General features: G+C 43.6%; 1 protein-coding gene across 3 annotated transcripts in view; it reads left to right on the top strand.

Moving 5' to 3' along the window:
* LOC139264313 (catenin delta-2-like) overlaps nt 1-20,422 on the top strand; it is a 1,401,072-nt gene that overhangs the window by 1,236,989 nt on the left and 143,661 nt on the right. For all 3 annotated transcript variants that reach the window (XM_070880575.1, XM_070880576.1, XM_070880577.1), the window contains one exon: nt 17,135-17,252. In XM_070880575.1, coding sequence (XP_070736676.1) covers nt 17,135-17,252 — 118 coding nt within the window. The remainder of the gene's footprint in view (nt 1-17,134; nt 17,253-20,422) is intronic.

Genomic DNA, 20,422 nt, shown 5'->3' with positions numbered 1-20,422 from the left:
TCAAACAATTCTTGGATTGGATGTCTCCAGCTGTAGACTAATGTGTGGTAAGGCTGGTGGATTTTGTCGTCCTTGTCATCTGTAGTCAATGTGGTGCCTCCTGTATCTAGGTTGTACTTCTAACTATCGGTAGTTGACTGTCTGTTAATTACTGCAAATCAGCTGCAGAATCTCTCTTGATAAATGTGCAGTAATTAATTTTGGCCATTGACCTCTCGATACTGAGGTCATCATCCATCTTCTTCATGGAATGTGTTCACTACTGTATTCAGCAAACGCACAAAAACACCCTCAAACACACCAGTACAAATAGAAAGGTAGAGGTTTTAAAATGACGGAGACTTGGGACTGACGTCAAGGCTAAAATTTCAACTTTGAACTCAGCTAAACCACTGGAGTTTTACCTTTTTGGTCAGTGACATTTTCAGACCCCTGGTCGAGTTCTTTTGCAAAAAGTGGTCTGAGATTCACAAATACACCTTTCTGAAGTTGGTTGAAACCGAGGAAATCACCTGTGATGTTTATCTGTTGTGTTTTATTTTTGTTGAAGTTAAACTCCTCCGACTGATGGCTGCTTTTTCCCCCTGCAGTGATTGGCAGAGGTAGTGGTGATTCTGTGACATTAAGCAATACAATACATGTTAGAACAGAACACACATGGGTCATGTCATAATCTACCAAAGCTCTCCTGCGACTATCAGCACGGCTAAAAAACAATTGCCGATAAAAACATGGAGCACAATCAGTGTTGTTAAAACAACAATAATGTACGATAATAATTGGAGTGTTCTTGCTTCAAGCTGGCAGCAAGCAAATTCATTGCAGGATAGAGAGGGAAAGTGATTGAGCAACTTTTCTATGGTGAAAAGATGTCTGAGGAGGAATATAACCCAAATCAATAGCAGTCAGAATGGTACAGATGGTGTAGATGGATGAAGGTTACTTGACTTCATCAAGCACAGAACTAGATGAAAAGAAAAAGCTTGCATTTATATAGGGAATGTCCTGCCCTCGTGATACCCCAAAGTTTTTCTGAGCAAATACTGTTGTAATATAGGAAACATGGCAGCCAATCTGTACACAGCAACATTTTACAAACAGCAATGAGCTAATGGCCAGATAATCTGTTTTAATGATGTTGGTTGAGGGGTAAATATTGGCCAGGACACCGGGGAGAACACCTTTGTTCTTCGAAATAGTGCCACGGGATCTTTTACATCCACCTGAGAGGGCAGACAAGGCCTTGCTTTATTGTTTCATCTGAAAGATGGCACCTCCAAAAGTGCAACACTCCCTCAGTACTGCACTGGGGTGTCAGCCTATATTACATGCTCAAGTCTCTGAAGCTGGGTTTGAGCCCACAACCTTCTGGCTCAGAGGCCAGTGTGCTACCCATTGAGTACATTCCCTGAGTCATCACGCATGGTGAGTGCCCGGCCCACTGCCAAGATCTGTGACTGGCTGTTATGCCCCCTTCTACTTGAACAGTTCTTGTCTTGGCAGTTTTCACAAACACTTCAATCAACTTGACGTTTGGAGGATAGGGAACAAATGCAAGACAACATTGTAACATTTAGTGAAGATTCTGCCTGGGTAATCGCAAATTTCAAGAGTTATCAGTCTCAATTACTCACACATGCTTGGAGCACAGCCGCGAATCCTTTCACCTTCCATTGATATTAATCGTCTAATGCCCTTCTCTCACCTCCACATCGCCCCCTTCCCACCACCGCCCCCCCCCCCCCCCCACCCCTCTGTCTGTGAGAAAGGACTTGCATCATTTTCTCACATCTCCAGCACCTGTAAATCGTCCTGTTCACCCATCCAGGAGATGAGAAACCGACTGCACTGTGCTAACCATTTATTATCCATTGTTTGTCATTCTGGCAGCTTGTAAATTTATTTTCAATTGTGCCATTTACTTGTAACCACAGTTACTGTGTATTTTATTTCTGTCACAAGTCACTATGAATCCCTGTGTAATCCAATTATTCTGTTCATACCCATGTAGAGACTATAATGTGTATGTAGGTTTAAACCTCGGATTTTAAGGCACTGATCGGAAGCATTTTGACACCGTGTATGTGTAAAGCTCTGATTTCCATGACCTATCTGTTTGAGGCTGTGAATTTTTTTGATCCTCTTTATTCACAGTCCTCTTCACAGTACTGTCTCTAAACAACAGCTTCGACTTGTCGAAAGCATTGCATTCTGTGAGGGGAGGGGAGGGGAGTGGAAGAAGAAAATTCAATCATATTTTGTAAAGGTGAAAATGAGGTCGGCAACAAATATCTGTTTACCAATTAAGACCATTCTCTTAGGGGCAATTTGCTGAGATACCAAGCCTTTTAGCACAAGAGGCTGCAATAACTTGCACTTAACATAACAGACATCCCAAGGTGGTGCACAGGAGCAGGAGTTGAGGGAGGAGTTACAGAGCGTGACTGAAAATGCGGTGGGAGACAGATTTTGAGGATGTTTATAGAAATGGGGAGAATGGTGACAAGGAAAAGGGTGAGGAAGAGAGTTCCAGAGCACAGAAAGTGACAGCTGAAGGCTTTGCTGCTGCAGTATATTTTTATCCTTTTAAAACATTTTCTTACCCACCCACCTTCTTTCTCCCTCTCTCTTGCTCATTCACTATCATGTTCTATCTATCGCTCTCCCGGTCACTCTATCTCATTTCCGATCGCTCTCTATCTCATTTCCGATCGCACTCTATCTCACTCCTGGTCTTGCTCTCTAGCCCTCTCTCTCGCTCACACACATTCTTTCTAAGCTATATTTTGTTCCCCTCATTAAATTACAACCATCTCCCACAAGTAATGAGCACTTGCTCGACTGAGAGGTGGCTAGGGGACCCATTGGCATGATCCTCTGGCAGTGGTCTGTAACAGGCGCTAGACCATGTAAGAGAATGCTCCAATCTGGGTAACCATCGCATTCCTGCTTGGCTCCTTCTTTCCCTCGGAATGGCGATATATGCCCAAGTCGGGAAGATGCGTGACTGAGGTGAACTTGGAGGTGATGCTGTTCCCATACATCTGCTGCCCTTGTCCTTCTAGGAAGTGAGGGTCACGGGTTTGAGAGGTGCTACGAAGGTGCCTTGGCAAGGTACTGCAATATGTCCTGTATATATCAATACACATGTACCATCCAGCAGAGGTCAGGAGCAAGACCCTTAGCTAAATATTGTTTCCCCTCACTAGCCTAGGGACACTGAGTCCAATTGTAGCATCTCCAGTGCTGCCCTGCTAACTGAGATCAGCTAACTGAGCACAGACCAGGGATCGAAGCTGGAATCTTCCCGCTCTGTACAGCTCAGCTACTCCCTGCTTTTACACTGCCTGATTATAGTGACACCTTTTACAGCTATTCCACATGGAACCACATATACATGTTTCAGTACTTGCCAAGAATCTGATAAAGTCAATACAGTTTAGTGCCTAAAAGCTTGAACACAAGAGAATAAAAAGATCTTTTGCATCACCTGAGAGGGCATACAGGGCCTCAGTTTAACCTCTCAACTGAAAGACAGCATCTCTGACAGTGCAACAGTCCCTCTACTGCACTGGGACTGTCGGCTTGGATTTTGTGCTCAAGTCTCTGGAGTGAGACTTGAACCCACAACTTTCTGACTCAGAGGTGAGAGTGCTACCACTGAGGCAAGGCTGACATCAGGTACATGGAACGGGCAGCTGGAAAGGGATGAATGGGTTTTCCTGCTTTCTAACTGCTTCATTCAGGCCTTGTGATAAATATGTCTCACTTCTGTCCAAGAAGAGACAGTGGGTCGAACTGTAAAGACCATGTGTCAGAGCTTCGTCATGCAAGCGACTTATTGCACCCCTCAATTTCCAAATTAGCCACCCACTGGGTATATGGACCCTATCGGTGGTACAGCACCTTGGAGAGTTCCACCCATTTTCCTATTAAGTTAGCAACTGGAGCCATAACAAAGAACAATGTCATGTCATCCTTTTTCTTGTGTGTGGTAATGCAGGTAGCCTCATGGATTTGTCCTTTGCCTCTCACCTTCACAATCAACCTGAGCAGCAGATGTCTTTGTGATTAATGGCCTGTTGGAATCTTCAGCCTTAAATAGTGTTTTCATTAACAGCAGGTTCCGAGCACAAATTGGGATCTGTGCAGTGATTAGCAATCCATCCACTTGTACCTTAAGTATATTTAAACATTCATTTATGGCATGTTATTCTATATTAATATAATGCTGCTACATCTGACCTTCAGAATTATTTTTGGAAAGGTATATCTTTTTACGGTGTTTATCTGTATATTTTTATTCATATCTTTTGAAGGATTTTGTACTCGTGGGGTGACGTGTATCATAATTGGAGAATTTGGGCATGTTGTCCTATTTGGGCAGCCAGTGTCATTATCAAGCTCTCCTAGACAGAAAGATTAAATTATATAGTGTCTTTCACGACCTCAAGATGTCCCAAAGTGCTCTACAGAGAATGAAGTACTCGCAGGTCAGATAGAGCGCAGTCAGATGAAAAATAAAGCTCTCTATTCTGCCCGAGCAATACTTTACTGAGAGAGTGTTGAGTATTTGGACTAGTTTTCTAAGGGAAGTTTGTAAGGCCAAGTACCTTATATCTTTTTTAGATATAACAGGACAAGTAGCTTGATGAGAAACCCATTGGATGCAACTCCTAGGACAGTAGGTAGGCAGCCCAGGTGGACCTAGGCTCTCTTCTAGCTTTGAGATTTTCTATGGTTCTAGTGTGGCTGAACTCCTGGATGAGTACTGGGGAGATTGGTAGGTTAATGCCAATTAACATTGAGTTATAGGCAATCTTGGGCTGTAGGCTTTTGCCCACTAGGAATTAGGTTGAGCTGGATTAGAATTACCAAATACATTTCACTTAGCGCCCTTACAGCTGTCAGAGGAAAGGAGACCTTCCACTCATCAGTTTGTGATGGATCCTAGAGGCAAACTGCTGGAATTCTAACCCAATGTGCTACACATTTGTCCAGTATTGTTAAATGAGCATTCCTTCCTCATAATGCTTAAGTAGAAATTAAATCAATAGCCTGTATTTTAGCTGGGGAATTGCATAGTGAAGGGTGGGGTATTACCATAATCCTGTATGTATGCATGTGTTTGTTGGGAGATGGTTTCCTTTAATCTTGCTTTAATTCTGTACACAAATCAGCTCCAAATCACGTATTACCCTAAAGAATATAGAATTATTCTTACACAATGAGAATGAATTAAAAAAAAGTCTTTACATTTATAAAATAGTAATTTAGTAATTACATTTTATCGGAAGTCCACCAATTAAATAAAATTAAAATGCTGGATGTGCAAAGATCACACCCACCATTCCCTCTCGGGTGAGAACTGACCTACCGTGTACTTGCAGCATTCCTGTGGGTTTTTTAATGGACTTGAGGTTTAAAATGACAGGGATGGCTCGAGTTCCTTCCTTCTCTAATGGCATGTTGAAGAGCAGCAGCTTATAAAAGAAAAAAGTGCCTTTAGTGCATTTCATGACCTCAATGTTCCAAAGCACTTTACAGCCAAAGAAGTACTATTGAAGTGTAGTCACTGTTGTAATGTAAGAAACACAGCAGCAATGTCCCGCAAACAGCAATGTCATAATAGCTAGATAATCTGTTTAGGTGTTGATTGAGGGATAAATATTGGCTGGGACATTGGGGAGAACTCCCGGTCTCCTCTTCGAAATAATGCCATGGAATCTTTTACAACGAGTTGAGAGGGCAGACAGGGCCTTAGTTTAACGTCTCATCCGAAAGGCTCACTCAGCACTGCACTGCAGTGGGAGTATCAGCCTGGATTTTGTGCTCAAATATCTGGAGTGGGACTTCAATCCACGGCCTTCTGACTCAAAGGCAAGAGCTACCACTGAGCCAGGGCTGAGCAAATCAATCAGAGCCCAAAGGGAGGTGCAGGAAATTCATCTTTTGTTTAATTGCTGTACAGAAAAATGTGCTGCACTTTGGAATTCCCAGTGAGGACTTAGCAGAGTACTCCGTATACATAAGGCTGTCAGATTTGATCTGCAGGCAGCATTAGGCCTTAAACCACAGGCTCACATTGTTTACAATGAGCTTTTGCATCTTTATCTGAGCACATTTATTAAATGTTGGTATACTCTGGCTGTCACAGACATGATTATAAGGCGTCAGAGTTAATCATTTTGTACTTTTGCTTTATCCTTGTCGACAAGAACCATCCAATTATTTTAAACCGGTCTTGTAATTCAGTGATTTTTTTTGTGAAACAAGATAACAGAACATTAATTTGCCCGTAAAAAGCCCCATCCAGAACAGCACTCAAACCAAACCTCCTTTGCTTTCAAATGGAATGGGTTAGGCATCCTCTAGTCTGCATCATTGTCAGGACAGATTGCCTGCTGAGGCACACAGCAGAAAAAACTAAGAAGTCTGCTGGGAGAAGGAAAAGTGAAAGGGTTCATTGTAAAGGTTTCACTTGCCGAGCACATGGAGCCATACGAATGACTCTGCCACAATCACTTGTCAGGCAGCTGAAGTGGTATAATCTACCAGTGGGAATTTTGTTTTTAAAGCTCAGGTCAACAGGCAAGAGATGAGCTCATGTGCAGCATTTCGCATAGGGGATTGCAAATGGCTACTGGGGTCCTCACTGCTGATTCTTCTGTTGAGCCTAGAGTTTGACAGACAGTGACCACATTGCAATAAAGCTCTTAACGTTGGCTTTTCAGACTTCCTCTTGAACGCGAGAGGCGAGTGTCATTTGAAGAATATAATTGGGGTGTAGCTTTTACTGAAGCTGTCACCTCACACTGAAGTACTTGTCTGATAACATACTTTAATAGACGGACAACCGTGAGGGAGCCGGATGAGAAAAGCATGTGGGACAAGGTGCATTTGTGATTGTCACCACACGTCAGGAAGCCAAAGGTAATACCATAAACAGCTATGATGGCAGACTTAAAGGCAACAATTCTTACCACAAAGACTGAGGTAATGAGAATTTTAAGCTGCTGTGCCCTGATAGGCCTTCACTGGCAAGCTGCCTTGCGAAGCCGAGCTGGTGTCTGCAGCTCACTGGTCAGATATTAATGAGGACCGAGGCCCAATATTGAATGGGTCTTGGGCCAACCCATTCAAGCGAAGGAATTTCTAAACTAATTTAACATTAGACAGAGTTTAGATGTGGCAGGGTTTGGGACAATGTTTAGATGTGGTAAGATTTGGAAGAGGGTTTAGATGTGGTAATGACCAGATATATATTAGCCATGACACCGGGGAGAACTTGCCAGCTTTTCTTTAAAATAGTGCCCATTTGAGAGAGCAGACGGGGCCTTAGTTTAACGTCTCATCTGAAAAGCAGCAGCTTCTAAACGAGGGTTTCCATTCCTAGCAGGAAAATACACAAGTTTGTTTATAAGTCAATTATTATTACACTAATGGTGCAGATTATTCCTTTCAAGCAAACTACAAGCAAACACACACATTTCAAAGTGACCTTCTCTGGGCGAACAGTGTAATGGATAATTAGCCTAATAATTACCAATCAATGATGCCATGTCTATGTACCTATCTTATTATGGTATTGATTGTATCTGCCTCTGTATTCTGTGAATGAAAGCTGTAATTTGTGCAGCAATATCCATTACCAGACATCTCATATCACTTAAAATGGATTCAGAAAGGGGGCAGGTAAACAGTTGAAGCATTTACACATTTGGCTCTCATCTAGAAAGTTGCCCATCGCTCAGATTTACTTTCTTCAGAGATGCTGACTGCCATCATGTGATTCCAGCTCTTTGTTTTCGACTTGAATTTGCTTGTCTCAATCCTAACCATTTTCAGTCAAGTCACTAGATGGAATGTTATGTAGCAACTCCGAGCAACACATTGGTGTTGTAATCATAGCACAGACAAAGGTCATTCGACCCATCACACATTTATATAGCACCTTTCACAATCTTAAGATGTCCCAAAGCGCTTTACAGCGCTACACTTTTGAAGTGTAGTCACGATTGTAGTGTAGTAAGTGTGGTAGCCAATATGTGCACAGCAAGCTTCATCCATCAGAAATGGAATTAATCTCAGTTAATTGGTTTAACATGTTGGTTGAGAGATAAGTATGGGCCAGGACACTGGGAAGAACTTCCCTCCATGCCATGGGATCTTTTACATCCACCTGAGTGAGCAGATGGGGCCTCTGTTTAACGTCTCATCTGAAAAATGGCATCTCCATCAGTGCAGCACTCCCTCAATACTGCACTGGAGTGTCAGCCTAGATTTTCATGTTCAAATCTCTGAAGTGGGACTTGACTCCACACCCTTCTGACTCGAGTCGAGTGTGCTACCAACTGAGCCACAGCTGACACATTGATTTTGTGCTCAAGTCACTGGAGTGGGACTTGAACCCACACTCTAAGGCGAGAGTGCTACCTCTGAGCCACAGCTGACACAATGGTGAATTATTCTGAAACTTTCCAAAATGGGATAAAGTCCAGACGTATTGGCTCCAAAATCCCAGTTCAAGGGCAAATCGGCTACAGGGGCTGGAGTTTGGGGCGGAACTTGTTTCTACCGAGATTCTACCCTTTTTTTTGCTGCAGCTATTTTTCAGCGGGGTAGGGGACTGCGGTAGATATTAGGCCCACCCATGTCAAGGGGGCATATCTGGAAGAGTTGCCAGGTTACCCAGGAATTCAACTCTTTACACCCTTGAAAGGCCTCAATGGAACTCAAGCCAGGTGAGAGCTGGGATGTGGCATGAGTCTCTTGTACTAATCAAATGGTCCGTTTGATGCTTGAGATGTATTAAAGGGGCATTATTGTACGTTCTATGTTGACTGTTTTCTTCGGACTTGCTAGAACAAAATCGTATTCAATGGAATCACCTGTTATGAAACCGAGAGATAGATTTTTGCCTTTGCCACTTGGTTCAGAGCACAGAAAGGGAAACCTGGCAGGGAGGATTGCACATCGCAGAGGACCCACCAGATCTTCCTTATGTTAATTTCAGTAAAAGATAAAATCCAGTGGCTTCTGTTATTGGCGTGCGATCTTCTTCTTCCTATACTTGGCCCTTTTATAAATTCATTCTCAGAATCTGTGTGTTGCTGCAAAGGCCGACATTTATTCTCCATCCCTAGTTGCCCTTTAGAAGGTGGTGGTGAGCTGCCTTCTTGAACCGCTGTAGTCCGTGTGGTGAGCGTGCTCCCTCAGTGCTGCTAGGTAGGGAGTTACAGGATTTTGAGCCAGCAGCAATCGAGGCCCAGGCTATGCTTAATGCCAAGATAAAAATCTATCACCACCCGTTTCCACCGTTTTGTTACCAGGTTGAAAATAACAATGAAAAAAAAAGAGCTTGAATTTACTTGGTGCTTTTCATATCTTCAGGACATAGCAAAGTGCTTTGCAGCCAATGAATTATTTTTGAAGTGTAGTTACTGTTGATGTAAGGCAGCCAATTAGCATACAGCAAGTTCCCCTAAACCGCAATGAGATGTATGACTGGTAAATCTGTCTTAATGATGTTGGTTGAGGGATAAAATGTTGGTCAGGACACCAGGAGAACTCCGCTGCTCCTCTTCGAATAGTGCCTTGGGTGCATTTATATGAGCTTGGTTTAATGTCTCATGTGAATGCACTGGAGTGTTGGTCTAGACTATGTGCTGAAGGTCTGGAGTTGGGCTTGAAGGCCATTTATTCTATTTTTCTGCAAAAGAAGCAAATAGAGTTTTATTTGTTAGAATATGAGGGGAGCGAAATTGCCCTATGGCTCAATTGGCAGCGGTAACCTTCTGCGGCCGGGACTGTTAGAAGCCAGGGCAGAAGTCCCGCCTCTGATGCAGAATTGGCCTCACTACCCATAAAAGGAAGTGTAGCACAATCTCCCACGCTTCACTTCATGTGGGGGCGATAATTGGGGCGCTACTGGGGCAGGGAATCAAGCACTACGCGAATGCTCCGCGTAGCACTGATGTGCTTCAGCGCCCTTCCCCTTCGTTTAAAGGGGAGGCCCACTGCGCACTCCGTATGGCCTCTGATGGCCTCCACTGGGATACCAGGGCAGTGTGCGACCAGGCCAGCAGCCCGGCACCCAAGACGGAGTGCCGGGCTGCACGATTATGGCCCGGACCATGCTAAGGCCGCCATCGTCAAGCCATCCTAAGGGTTGGCTGACAAAAAAAGATGGCAGTTCGGGGAACTGGTACCCTCCCCTTTAAGCACCGCCCCGAGAGCAGATGTCGGCCAGCTTCGCGACCCATGGGGCAATTTCCCCCATGGGGTGGTAAGGGGTCGCTGCGCATGGCAATTTCCCAGGAGGCAATAGCGCCCTCTTCCCTGGGCAAAAACTGTCTGGCGTTAGCGCCCCCCCATAGGCGCTAACGGGGCTATAGAAAGGGCACTTTTGCCCCTGAGGAATCCAAAATTCTTCTGAAAAGTAGCCTCTGAATTCCATGTTTCTCTAAGATAATATTGTCCATTTCCTCAGTTGTTATAAGCAATGCTGTGTGAAAGTCTCCACTTCTGAAGCTGAGCATAACCTCACTTGTAACTTTGTTATGCTTGCATTATTCGATGATCTGATGGTTTGGTTCCTGGAAATAAAAATCATGGGACACAACCCTTCAAGAAATAGCCTCACAGTTTGACCCTCCCACCTGTCCCCACCATTCTGACTATGGGAAGGAAATAGAGGAACCTGATCTGGGCTAAAAGTGTTAAATGACCCTTTTGTAATCTGTGTTATTCTTACAGAATCAGCGGAAAGGCACGGCCCAATTGAGTGGGCAGCCGCACTTATGCCAGGAATACTCTGGCATCCAGTGCTGATAGAGTCTTATTAGTCATAACATGCGTGCAAAACACTACATGAAATATGGATGGACAGTGTGGAGAAAAATGATGTGATTGTTTTTTCTCCTGACACGCTCATCTATTCTGGGTTTTTCTGGGCTGGAAAATGAAAGTATGAATCCACTTTCTTGAAAACAAAATGAAGTGTGTGCGCATATTAAAATGATTGTCAGGCTCATAAATTTGTAATATTGTTGCCCCGTTTTTAATCACTGTAAATGCTCTGGAGAGCAGCTCAATATTGTACGTGTAGAGGCTGTAAAATGCATCACCTAACATGAAATAGAGAAGTACAGCAGTAGTTACCATTACATAATTCTTCCGTGGCATGGTTCCTTCAGGAGCTGGGATTAGTTTACATCTCAGAAGCAGCAACACTTGGACTGATTACAGCCGTTGATTTATCCCGTTATCATTTTGATAAAGTGTCACCTAGCCGCAGTACTCTGTAAGGAAAAAAAAAGCTCAAGCTTTCATCCATAATTCAACTTTAGTCGAATTACTTGAATAAACTTCAGAGGACAATTTTTTTCTGCAGTGAACGTTGGTGTACATTCCACACATAGGGGTAGGAATTGGTCCTCACTCCGCCTGCTTTCTGTACCCCATACGTATGTAAATGAGGGCATGTTTTAGGCCTCCATTGCAGAAATTGGTTTGGTTCAGCTGATTCTTCAGCAACCGTCAACGAAGTATCAATTTCAAAAGGCATTGTTGCAGAGTCAGGAGGAGTAAAAGCACAGTACTCGCAATCGGCTCCCCCTCTGTTGCCACTCCACCACCCCACTCACCGGAGGGATTTATCTTCAAGCTGCTCTAGAGACATAAACAAGCCCAGTGCAGTACTGAGGGGAGCGCTGTACTGTCGGAGGTGCCAGCTTTCAAATGAGACGCTAAACTGAGGCCCCATCAGCCTTCAGGTGGATGTAAAAGATCGCATGGCACTATTTCAAAGAAGAGCAAGGGAGTTCTCCTGGCCAATATTTATCACTCAACCAACATCACTAAAAAAAAACGCTTGATGATCTGATCATTATCACATTGACTTTTGTGGGAATTTGCTGTATGCAAATTGGCTGCTGTGTTTCCTGCATGAGAGCAATGATTACACTTCAGAATGGCTGTAAAGCTACTTCAGGACGTCTTGAGGCCATGAAAGACTCTATATAAATACAAGTCTTTCTTACCTTATGGCAAATGGTTAGCGCCATTTTCCGATATAGGCGGCTGCCTATATGTTGGACTTAAATGTTGCAAAGGATCCTAAAAGGTTGAATGAAGTATTCACCTTCGGGTGATTATTTGCAATTTATCTTTTTGAGCAGTCAGTTCATTTTTGTGATTTGTCCGATTTATAGGCCTGCTGCCTCCAGTTTAGCTGCTGACCTATTAAATAGCTGCAATGAGCCGATATATGTCACTATACATTGCTGTTTCTTGAATGGGACTATTTATAGAACGCAAAGAACCAGTCACAGCCCCGTAGGATTTCTTTGGATTATATTGACCCCTCCTTCACAATAGTTTAACAACTAACGTTGTTGAATGCAGGGTCCCACAAAGGATCTGTGTTAATGGGATTTTGTTTTTTCAAGATGAATTGTCTCTTTCCCCTGGAAAAACTAATTACTAAGAAGTCTCTTAGGACGAGTGCTTACCATTCAAGTACTTAACCTTATTTAATAGTGTTTTGAAAGTTATGTGTCTCTGTGAACTTTTTAAATGAGAACCCACACTGTTCAGGAGAGCATTAAGGAGCATAGGAACAGGAGTAGGCCATTCAGCCCCTCGAGCCTTTTCCACCATTCAATTAGATCATGTATGACTCCTTTTACCTGCCTTTGTTTCTTAACCCTTAATACCCTCACCCAACAAAAGTCTATAAATCTCAGTTTTGAAATTTATAATTGAGCTAGCCGCAATAGATTTTTTGTGGGAGAGAGTTCCAGATTTCCACCACCCTTTATATAAAGAAGTGCTTCCTGAGATCACCCTGAACAGCCTAGCTCTAATGTTAAGGTTATGCGCCCTTGTTCTAGACACTCCCGCCAGAGAAAATAGTTTCTCTCTTTCTACCTTATCAAATCCTTTGATCATCTTAAACACCTCAGTTACTTCACCCCTTAATGTATACAAAAAAAACATCCAGTTTATCAAGTTTGTTCAGTCAACAGAGCCTGTACAGTTTCCTCTATTATAGATTGTCCTTAATCCACAATTTCTCCCTGACATCTTTCCCACAAAGGAATTTACTGAAACTTCAAGATATCAATCTAACATCTTGCTCAATGGGAGTGAGAATCAGAGAATCCAATAATTAAATTAATATTAATCATATTACTTTTATTTTGCCATAATTTAATACATAGAATCATAAGTAAAATGAATAACAAATGTCAGTTGATAGGACTCTGGTTGAAGGTTCAAGTTCCATAATCTATGCTGAATACTTCAGTGCAGTTCCAAGGGAGTGCTGCACTGTCAGAGGTTTTTATTTTTAGTAATATTGATGGAGAGGGGAATGTTGGCCAGGACATTCCTTGCCCTTCTTCGAATAATACCATGGGATCTTTTACACCCACATAAACTGAGACCTAGTCTGCTTGTTTAACACCTCATCTGAAAGACAGCATCTCCGACAGTGCAGCACTCCCTCAGCACTGCATTGGAGTGTCAGCTTAGGTTTATGTATTCAAGTTCCTGGAGTTGGACTTGAACCTACAACCTTCTGACTCAATGGTGAGTATGCTACCAACTGAGCCACAGCTGGCACTGATAACATCAATCAGAATAACTGTTCATTTATCTCATTGCTGTTTGTGGGACCTTGCTATGAGTCAATTGGCTGCAGAGTTAGCCTACAATACAACAATGACAACACTTCAAATGTAATGAATTGTTTGTGAGACGTCTTGGGACATCCTGGGGGTCATGATGAGCAGCTAAATATTTTTGATTTCCTTCTCCATTCACAGCTCTTTGCTACTCCTATTAGTTCAGTTGAATTTATCCGACAACAACTTTATCATAATGGTCTGAGTGCTCATGTGAAAAATGTATTCACAATTCTGCTACAAATAGACTCAAATCTTAGTGAAGTCTGAACAATTTCTGATGTTGATTATATTTTATTTTATCATTTTGATTTCCTCATCTCAACACACTGTCACTAAGCTCCACCTTCCAGCTCATCACTGCCCATGTGATATCCCACACTCCACCTTCCAGCTCATCACCACTTGTGATATCCCACACTGCACCTTCCAGTTCATTACTGCCCATGTAATATCCCATAATCTACCTTCCAGTTGATCATCATTCATGTGATACCCCACACTCAATCTTCCAGTTCATCACTGCTCATGTGATATTTCACACTCCACCTTTTCCATTCTGCGACCTTCCCAATTTTAATACTCTGACAAAGTGATGCAAATCAGCATTTAATCTGATAGCTTGGAGCAGATGCTGCTTTAGCGACCCAGCGAAAAGATTGTGGGGCAGGGATCAAAAGATCCAAATCACATCCCTTGGCCCATAATGCATCCCTCCAGGCAGGTTGGCCATCCTCACCTCGCTCAGCAGTTTCACACACACTGTGCTCAGCTGGCACTGGGGCAGCAGAGTGATGAGCAAAGCTGCTCATGTAGCCCAGACACAGTTGAGCTGTTGCCTGGCACAGTGGATGATGTGATGATGCGAATAGAGTATCTTAATAATTGTTTACAAATTTCACTTAGGCACAATGTCACAGAATCATATTTGTGTAATGAATAGCTTTCCACTGAGAAAGCACTGTCACGGTGCTCAGACGTTTGTAAGAAGAGGGTTGGTAGAACTAAACATCTGTTGGAACAGACAGCCATTAACGCTTGTGTAGAATTAATTGATTTACTCACTGGATCTAGGGGATGTCACTTGAGAGAGTTTTCATATATGGGTAGGCCCTTCACGGCAGCCCTGCTGATTGCAGTATTATTACAGGAAAGCAAATCTAGCTTTAGTCAAGTAACTTGTCTTTTTAAAAAAAAAAAAATTTGGCACTTGGTATTCCCATCCTTTCCTTGCGAAAGGAAGGTCTAGACCGTACCATCGTTGAGGGTGCATGCCGGTACTCACTGCCATATGCTTCAGTCGACCCCGGCTACTTAAAAGCAGTTACACATGAATAACGACAGACAGGAAAAAATCCTCTGGTCTATCCAGCCTGTGCCACAAAACTCCGATGGCTGGACCATCACAATATTTGCACTCCTCACCTCAGCTGAAAGCTGTGTGATGTCCTTGGAAAGGCTAAAAACCAGATAAAAACCCAGGCCAATTAGTGGGGAAAAATCTGGGAAATTCCTCTCCGGCCCATTAGGCGATGGGAACTTGTCCAGGAGGTCACCCTGGCTGGCTCTGATTAATGTTGTATGGTACTTGCCTCCTTTACGAAGTGATCCTACCTTAGCAATTCTTGTCGCCAAAATTGATTCCCTTAAGAGAAAAAATGAAAGGCTGAGTCTTTAGTTCAACGGTTAGATTCATTTGGAAGTCAAGTCAGAATGTTTCTTTAAGGGAAGTTTTAACTGGAGAACAAACTTCCCTTTTATCTGCACATGCTGAGCCCATCTGAGAATGGCAGAAAGAATTAAACCCCAGGACGTTTTTGCTCTGAAGTGTTTGAGATTTCTTTGAAAATACAGCAGGACATTCTAAGCCATGATAGTTTTCGCTTTATAATAGCTTCCTGGGGCTTTGAGGCTGATTCACTTCAGAGGCAGTTCATAGATCAGAAACAACAAGCAACGCAACTCCGTGAAACAGAACCAAGGCACAAAACTTATAGTCAACAGAGGGCTGAGGGTATTTTAATAACCTCGATGTTGCAACTCTTTACTGTTTATTTATGAGCAAGGGTTGTTGACGATTCTCCCCAGGACCCTGCAATGGACAGTGCTATATTCTAATGACCCACTTTTCAAACTAAAGGTTTTAAAGGCCGAAATTGCCGCCGGCCCCAAATGGGCGGCACCTTCCCTTGTTTTTATAATATCTCCGCCCCAACCCATTGGGCGGAGATACCAGAGAAATTCAGCTGATAGAATTTTTTTTTTGGTCGGGGCGGAAGTTATGGCGGCTGCAGGGCGGAATTAGCCTTGCAGCGGGTTAGCCGCCACGACCAGTCATCAGCACCGCGCTGATGATGTCAGCGTGACGCGGATGTGTCGCACTGATACGTCACAACGTGTCTCCCCTTCAGTTAAAGGGGAGAGCTGCTGCGAGCTCTGCATACTTTTAAGTTAGGTCCACTAGGCTACCAAGGAGGTTTTCAGCCGGGCCTGGGGTGCCGGGCTGCCTGTTGATGGCCTGGCCGAACCCAGGGGCATAATTGTCGGACCAACCTGGCAGTCGGCCGCCAAAAAAAATGTACATGGCGGCCACGGCAGTGCGCCCTCACCTTTATGGGCAGCCGGGCCGCCATGCTACAGAGTGTGTACCAACAGCAAAAGCTGTCGGGGGCACCAACCTATGGCAGGGCTGCTCCTGCGGGGCAATTTTGGAAAGGGGCAATTTCCCGAGGGGCAATTTCGCGAGTGGGTCCTCGGCAGTCGGAAAGGGGTCGGCGCGTGCACGCTGCAGTGGTAAAACGGGCGGAGCTGCCCCGGACACCGGTCCAAACCTGAGGAAGGGCAATTTACAAAATGGCGGCCCTCCGCAAAGAGTCGACAGCCATTCCGCGCCGCCCCATGGCCGCTTTCATGGCCGGAGGCCTTATCAACCAGGGCAATTTCGGCGCCCTTAGCTTTAGAACAATATTTCCACTTGCTAAAGTTATTGTTTAGGCTCTGCCATTCAACACCAACTTAAGCCACAGTTTGAGGAGCACAAGAGATATACGAAGAGTTGTATCTCTTCCTGCCCCTAGTTCTTATGTTCTTGATACATAAAAGTAGCAATGTTGTATTGCAATATATCTATTTTCAAACTTTTTTTACCTATGTTTGCCAGCTATGAGTAGATATTTAACCCTGATATGGGAAATGTGTTTTTTGTTTGTCCTGTACTCCAGGTCAACCTTTTGGGAAGTTATCAAATGAGTAAGTCACTTTTCGATGAAACATTATTTCCCCGTCTGCATTGGCAATCCACCAGGATTGTCCTGGAGTCTCCGGGAAATAAAAGATTACTCTCCAGGACACTGCTGTGAGCAAAACCCCCGGAAGAAAAATCAGAGGGGTGTGCACACAAGTGATGAATAGCTGCTGACCCATATTCTGTGCCCCCTTTGCAGGAACGTGAGCTCGGCTGGCGAGGAGGCACGGCGAAGGATGAGAGAATGCGATGGCCTCACCGATGCGTTGCTGTACGTGATTCAGTCCGCGCTGGGGAGCAGTGAGATTGACAGCAAGGTTTGAACATTTCCAAGTTTTATTTTCCTTTATGCTTAAGACTACATAGGATATACGGCACAGAAACAGGCCATTTGGCCCAACCAGTCCTTGCCGGCATTTAAGCTCCACTCGAGCCTCCTCCCGTCTTTTCTCATCCAAATCTATCAGCATAACTCGCTATTCCCTTCTCCCACATATGCTTGTCTAGCCTTCCCTTAAATGCATCTATACTATTCACTTCCATCACTCCCTGTGGTAGCGAGTTCCACATTCTCACCGCTGTTTGGGTAAAGAAGTTGTTTCTGAATTCCCTATTGGATTTCTTGGTGACTATCTTATATTGATGGCCTCTAGTTATGCTCTTCCCCACAAGTGGAAAGATTCTCTCTGTATCCACTCTATCAAAACCTTTCATAATTTTAAAGACCCCTATTTGGTCACCACTCAGCCTTTTTCCAGCGATCCAGCTGTTCATTATTTCCTGATATACCTTCGCATTTCTGGTATCATCCTTGTAAATCTTCTCTGCATCCTCTCCAGTGTCTCTATATCCTTTTTATAATATGGTGACCAGAACTGTACCAAGTGTGGTCTAACCAAGGTTCAATACAGGTTTAGCATAACGTCCCTACTTTTCAATTACATGCCTATAGAAATAAACTCTAGTGCTTGGTTTGCATTTTTATGGCCTTGCTAACTGGTGTCGCAACTTTTAGCTATTTGTGTATTTTTACTCTGAGATCTCTTTGTTTCTCTAGCCCACCGAGACTCGCACCCTCCAAGTAATAAGTGACCTCCCTATTCTTTCTACAAAAATGTAATACCTCACATTTATCTGTGTTGAACTTCATTTGCCAATTATATGCCCATTCTGCAAGTTTATTAATGTCCTCATGTAATTTGTTACAGTCCTCCTCAGTATTGACTATCGCCCACAATATGATGTCATCTGCAAATTTAGAAATTGTTTTTTTGATTCCAAAGTCTAAATCATTAATATAAATTGTGAACAACAGTGGTCCCAGCACTGATCCTTGTGGAACATCACTATCCACTTTCTGCTACTGTGAATAGCTACCTTTTACCCCTACTCTCTGCTTTCTGTCTTGAAGCCAGCGAGCTATCCATTCTGCTACTTGTCAGCTGACTCCCCATTCTCTGACCTTGTACATCAGTCTATTATGGGGTACCTTATTGAAGGCCTTTTGAAAATCTAAATAAATTACATCTACTGCATTACCATTGTCTACTCTCTCTTAGCTCTTCAATAATGTTGGTCAAGAAAGACTTTCCCTTTTTGAAATCCATGTTGATTATTAATTATTATGTTTTTGGTTTCTGGATGTTCTATTTTCTCCTTTCAGTAGGGATTCCATTATTTTTCCTACCTCCGATGTTAAGCTGACTGGTCTTCAATTCCCTGGACATGTTCTATTGCCCTTTTTAAATATAGGTATTACGTTAGCTATCCGCCAGACTTCTGTCACCACACCTTTTTCTAATGAATTAATAAATATGTGCAGTAATACGTCTGCTATGTCTTCCCTAGATTATTTTAAAATGCATGGATGCAATCCATCTGGACCAGGGGTTTCGCCCTCTTTGAGTTTGATTAGTTTATTTAATATATCTCCTCTTTTTTTAATTTTAAATGTACTTATCTCATTACTAATCTCATCATCCGATGTCATGTCCCCCTGGTAAATACTGAAGCAAAATAATTACATAATATTTCTGCCATCTCTCTATCGTTACCTGTGGCATTATACTGGCTATCCCTTAATAAGACATAAGAACATAAGAAATAGGAGCAGGAGTAGGCCATATGGCCCCTCGAGCCTGCTCCACCATTTAATGCGATTATGGCTGAATCGATCATGGATTCAGGCCCACTTAAACATAAGAACATAAGACATAGGAACAGGAGTAGGCCATATGGCCCCTCGAGCCTGCTACACCATTTAATACGATCATGGCTGATCTGATCATAGACTCAGCTCCACTTCCCTGCCCACTCCCCATAACCCCATATCCCCTTATCATTTAAAAAACTGTCCATTTCTGTCTTAAATTTAGTCAATGTCCCAACTTCCACAGCTTTCTGAGGCAGCGAATTCCACAGATTTACTGAGAGAAGAAATTTCTTCTCATCTCAGTTTTAAATGGGCGGCTCCTTATTCTAAGATTATGCCCTCGAGTTCTAGTCTCCCCTATCAGTGGAAACTGTGGAGTCCTTACTCTACAGTATGAAACCACACGAGGCACCTTCTGGGGACAAGGTCACTCTGTGACCTTAACTCTTTATTCACAAGACTCTAAAGACCATGACCCTGCGTGGGACCTCCCTTTTTATACCTGTGTGATCAGGTAAGGAGTGTCTCCCACAAGTTCACCCCTTGTGGTCAAGGTGTGCATCTAGGTTGAGTGTATACAGTAATACAGTGGTGTTACATTGTGGTTACATACATGACTTCACCTCCCCCCACAAAGTCTTCTTGGAATCATAGGTTTAATCTTTCAGGTGGTCTACACTCCCTCGTGGAGCGCCGCAGTTGGGGCTCTGGTTGTTGGATACTGACGTGAGTGCCTGTCACCTGTGGTGATTCCGGCTTGTCCGGGCTGACCGCAGGTACTGTGCATTCTTCTGATTGCTCTTGTTGCTCGTTTACTGGTGGTGTGGTGAGCTCCATCTCATTGTCTTCTTCAGGTACCTCCGTGTCGATGCTGAACCTTTTTTTTACTTGGTCCAGATGCTTACAGCATATCTGACCATTGTTGAGTTTTACCACGATGACCCTATTCCCCTCTTTGTCAGTTACAGTGCCCTCAAGCCATTTGGACCCCATGGCGTGATTGAGGACGAATACAGGATAATTTATTTCTATACATCTCCCCCTCGCATTACAGTCATGGTACTCGTTTTGTGACTTGCGCTTGCCCTTAACTATGTCCGTCAGGACTGGGTGAATGAGGGACAACTGAGTTTTGAGTGTCCGTTTCATTCGTAGCTCTGTGGGCGGCACCCCCGTGAGCAAGTGCGATCGGGATCTATAGGCCAGCAGGAGGCGCGATAGGCGGCATTGTAGGGAGGGCCCTTGAATCCTGAGCATACCTTGCTTGATAATTTGGACCGCACGTTCCGCCTGGCCATTGGAGGCCGGCTTGAACGGCGCTGTCCTGATGTGGTT

Source organism: Pristiophorus japonicus, chromosome 5, assembly GCF_044704955.1.
Source record: "Pristiophorus japonicus isolate sPriJap1 chromosome 5, sPriJap1.hap1, whole genome shotgun sequence".
NCBI lineage: Eukaryota > Metazoa > Chordata > Chondrichthyes > Pristiophoridae > Pristiophorus > Pristiophorus japonicus.
Note: the sequence above shows the minus strand (reverse complement) of the source record. Positions and strands in the feature narration are given on the sequence as shown.